This window comes from Nothobranchius furzeri, chromosome 14, assembly GCF_043380555.1.
Source record: "Nothobranchius furzeri strain GRZ-AD chromosome 14, NfurGRZ-RIMD1, whole genome shotgun sequence".
Lineage (NCBI taxonomy): Eukaryota > Metazoa > Chordata > Actinopteri > Cyprinodontiformes > Nothobranchiidae > Nothobranchius > Nothobranchius furzeri.
The window spans coordinates 12,945,174-12,949,868 of record NC_091754.1 but is presented as its reverse complement, the minus strand read 5'-3'; the positions used below and the strand labels follow the sequence as shown (position 1 = coordinate 12,949,868).

General features: G+C 46.0%; 1 protein-coding gene across 1 annotated transcript; it reads left to right on the top strand.

The window, feature by feature from the left end:
- Nucleotides 1-2,079: 2,079 nt before the first annotated feature.
- On the top strand, nt 2,080-4,232 carry LOC139062729 (piggyBac transposable element-derived protein 4-like). Its single transcript, XM_070544378.1, has 4 exons — nt 2,080-2,262; nt 2,487-3,065; nt 3,117-3,356; nt 3,443-4,232. Exons 1-4 carry the CDS (start codon nt 2,080-2,082, stop codon nt 3,851-3,853), a joined length of 1,413 nt encoding a protein of 470 aa, XP_070400479.1. The 3' UTR covers nt 3,854-4,232.
- The last annotated feature ends 463 nt before the right edge of the window (nt 4,233-4,695 follow it).

Below are 4,695 nucleotides of genomic sequence, written 5' to 3'. Positions count from 1 at the left end.
AAGCAGAGACCTGATCCTCAAGCCACCAAAACAGATGCCCTCCACACCTTGGCTGTGCCTAGAAATCCTGTCAATAAAGGTTATGAACAGAATCGATGACGAAGGGCAGCCTTGGCGGATTCCAACTCTCACTGGGAACGAGCCCGACTTACTGCCGGCAATGCGGACCAAGCTCTGACACCGGTCATACAGGGACCTAACAGCCCCTATCAGAGGGCCTGGTACCCCATACTCCCGGAGTACCCCCCACAGAGCCCCCCGAGGGACACGGTCAATCGCCTTCTCCAAATCCACAAAACACATGTAGACTGGTTGGGCAAATTCCCACGCACCCTCCAGGATCCCCCTAAGGGTATAGAGCTGGTCCAGTGTTCCACGGCCAGGACGAAAACCACATTGCTCCTCCTGAATCTGAGGTTCAACAATCCAATGGACCCTCCTCTCCAGAACCCCTGAATAGACCTTACCAGGAAGGCTCAGGAGTGTGATCCCCCTGTAGTTGGAACACACCCTGCGGTCCCCCTTTTTAAATAAGGGGACCACCACCCTGGTCTGCCAGTCCAGTGGGACTGTCCCCGATGTCTACGCGATATTGCAGAGCCGCATCAGCCAACTCAGCCCCACAACATCCAGAGCCTTAAGGAACTCCGAGCGGATCTCATCCACCCCTGGAGCCTTGCCACAGAGGAGCTTTTTAACCACCTCAGTGACCTCAGCACCAGAGATTTGAGAGTCCAGCCCAAAGTCCCCAGACTCTGCTTCCTCACTGGAAGACGTGTCGGTGGGACTGAGGAGGTCTTTGAAGTATTCTGCCCACCGATCCACATTGTCCTGAGTAGAGGTCAGCAGAGCACCATCCCCACTATAGATAGTGTTGGTAGCACACTGCTTTCCCCCCTGAGGCGCCGGATGGTGGACCAGAATCTCCTCGAAGCCGTACGGAAGTCTTGCTCCATGGTCTATCCGAACTCCTCCCATGCCCGGAGGAGAAATTACACATTTTAACCCTTACCTCACATTAGAGCATTTTTTTGTGCTGACACGTGTATTTTTGTGAATAACTTTGGCTATGTTAATGCAATTTATCTAATTTTTATGGAGGATGTGTATTTTGGAAGGAATTACAAAAAAAAGTTTGAAAAAATATTCAACCTACTTTATTAAAACGTGGAAATCATTTTGTACAGTTAAGCACATTGAAGCATTTTTTTGTGCCATTGACTTTCATGTAAATCATATATTTTTAATTAGCATAAATATTGGCATAATTTTAAAAAATTATGATTGTGCCCGTGTTTACAGTCTCATCACAAATGTAAGAAGCAGTTTTTACTGTTTTTCACTACATGGCATACTTTCTCCATATATAGCAGGGCAATGGCTGACCCAGCATTTAAACTGAATGATTTAGCTGTATTTCTTTACCTCTGACTGCCCATTATAATACATATTTTGCAAAAAAAATGGTGTGTGTGTTATTTAGAGATGCCATACAATAGTTTGCATGTGTGTGTTCTGAATTTTTGGTAATTGTGCTTTTTCAGTGTTCTTTCAAAAAATAAGCCTGACTGAATGTACAAAATTAGCTTATTCTGCAAAATAGCATTTTGACATGTGTTCCTTTGTGTGTGATTGTTCAGGCATGCGTGTATGTAGGTATCAAAGCACTTTACAGATCTTCAAAGGACAGATCTGTGATCATTATCTGGAGTGGTTGAGCAGGTGTGGGCCATGGGAGTGTAGGGGGGGGCACAGGTTCTCACACTCTGTTGACTTCATGAATATTCATCAAAGGCATGCTATATATCAAAAATCAAAGGATTTTCTGCTAAATTTCAGATACTCATTCACAATTTTACTTTTGCAAAATGTTATTTCAATAAGTACAAAGCATTTGCATGGATGAAAGCTAAGATGAAGGCTGAAAAACTTCAAAGGCATACATTTGTTTTTCAAAACAAATTCCTGCAGAATCGAATTTTGTTTACATTCAGTAGGGGCAGCTTACACAGGTGCACCAATTGACTAAAAGTACATATATGAGACTCAGATCAGGATTCATTTCTTTGAACCGCAACCATGAGAAGAAGATTCAATGTGAATGAAGCCCTGGAGGTGTTTCAGCAGCTTGAGGAAGAGGGAGAGTCCGCCTCATCCTCATCCACGGATGACAGCTCTTGTTCGGATGAAGAGGCTGAAGATCAGGCCTTTACCCCAGGGCCTGATTCAGGGGAAGAAATGGAAGAAGGTTCAGATGAGGAGGTGGTTGCTGCAGAGGAGAGATGGGACCATCCTTTGTGGCAATCAAAGAGCGGGATCGCCTGGTCCCCGACACCCGACACCAGGATCCCCTTTCGGGCTCCAGACGTCCGCCATTGTGGGATCACCCGCCTCGCTGTCAGCTACATCCAAACTATTGAGGACAGCTTCGATTTTTTTTTTAACTACAACAATCCTAGATGTAATAATAAAATACACCAATATAGAGGGAAGAAGAAAATATGACGATTGGACACCGCGTGGAACTCCGGGCATTGTTTGGGTTGCTCATCCTCGCTGGTGTGCACCGTTCCCGTGGGGAATCATCTGCCAGCCTCTGGGGGGAGGAAACGGGGAGGCCGATATTCAGAGCCACGATGAGTTTGGGAAGGTTCCACATGCTGACTGCAACATTGCGCTTTGATGACCGCTTGACCAGGGCAGCCCGCCGGTTGGTGCAGCAGGACAAGCTCGCTCCCCTGCGGGAAGTGTGGGACCTCTGGGCGGCCCGGCTCCCTCTCGCCTACAACCCCGGTGAAGATGTCTGCGTTGATGAACAGCTCGTCGGATTCAGAGGTCGCTGCAACTTCAAGCAGTACATGCCCTCAAAACCGGCAAAATATGGCATCAAGCTGTGGGTGGTGTGCGATGTGGCCACTTCTTATGCCTGGGGGATTATTCCCTATCTGGGCAAGACGACTCGAGACGCCCCGGCAGAAAGGGGGCAAGGGAAGCGGGTGGTGCTGGAACTCACGGAGGGTCTGAGCGGCCGCACTGTCACCACGGACAATTTTTTCACCTCGCTGGTTCTTGGAGAGGAGCTGCTAAAAAAAAATCTGTCTTGTGGGAACAGTTAGGCGCAACAAGCCAGAGTTGCCGCCACAGCTGCTCCAGATGAAAAGCAGAGCGGGTCTGTCCTCCCTGTTCGGCTTCACCTCCACCGCCACCGCGGTGAGCTACATTCCAAAGCGCCGGCGGAACGTTCTGCTCCTCAGCACCAAACACCATCAGGTTCAGATCCAGGAGGGACCGCAGCAGAAGCCGACGTAATCATCGATTACAACCGCTGCAAAGGGGCAGTTGACAACTTGGACAAGGTAATTTATTTATTTTATTTTGTTTTATTATAATTCACCAACCTAATTGCATATGTAATTTATTTATTCATTTATTTTTATTCCAGCTCGTTGCAACATACAGCTGCCGCCGCAAGACCAGACGTTGGCCCATGTCGCTCTTCTGCAACATGTTAGATGTGAGCGCCTACAATGCCCTGGTCCTGTGGCTGTCTGTGGAACCGGCCTGGAACCAACAGAAGAGGAGCATCCGTCGAAGGCTGTTCTTGCAGGAGCTTGGGACCTCCATGGTGAGACCAGCCCAGGCGAGGCGCACTCGCTTGCCGCGGTCCAGCAGCGCTGCAGCTCTGTTGGAGGTGCAGCAGCAAGTGGAGCCAGGTCCAGCCCAGGAGCAGACAAAGAAAAGATGCCACCTTTGCAGAGGGAAGAGGAGCGTGCATGCACGCTTTTGCCATGCATGTGGACAGGCTGTGTGCAAGGAGCACTCAACAGTTGTGTGCTCAGCCTGCAGCTGTTAGCTCACTCCCCTCTGTGTTTCTCTCTCTCTCTCTCTCTCTCTCACACACACACACACACACACACACACACACACACACACACACACACACACACACACACACACACACACACACACACACTTTTTCTTTGTTCGTGTGCTTTAATAAAGTGTTCAACTGGTCATCTTTGTAAGTGCATTTTTTTGTGCTCTAATGACTTTAACGTGAGTATTTTAGAAAATATGACATTACACAAAAACTACAAAGTGAGCAAAAAATATTTTTATGCCTATTTGTGACACTCCAAGGCTGTGACAACTTACCCACAAAAAAGGTCATCTGGACATAACACACAAAAAATGATTTGATTTTTTCATTTTTTGTACAGTTTTCAAACTTCGGGTTTTGCTAATAAACCTGGCAATAAAGGGGTTAAATCTGAGAAACACACAGATATTTTATTATATTTTGTTAGGGCTGAAGCCAAGGATGAAATTCATGTAAAAAAATTGGGACTTATGAAATATTATATAATATTTCTATGGGAAGCTTTCTAAGTGCATTTTTTTGTGCTCTAATGACTTTAACGTGAGTATTTTAGAAAATATGACATTACACAAAAACTACAAAGTGAACAAAAAATATTTTTATGCCTATTTGTGACACTCCAAGGCTGTGACAACTTACCCACAAAAAAGGTAATCTGGACATAACACACAAAAAATGATTTGATTTTTTCATTTTTTGTACAGTTTTCAAACTTTGGGTTTTGCTAATAAACCTAGCAATGAAGGGGTTAAATCTGAGAAACACACACATATTTTATTATATTTTGTTAGGGCTGAAGCCAAGGATGAAATTCA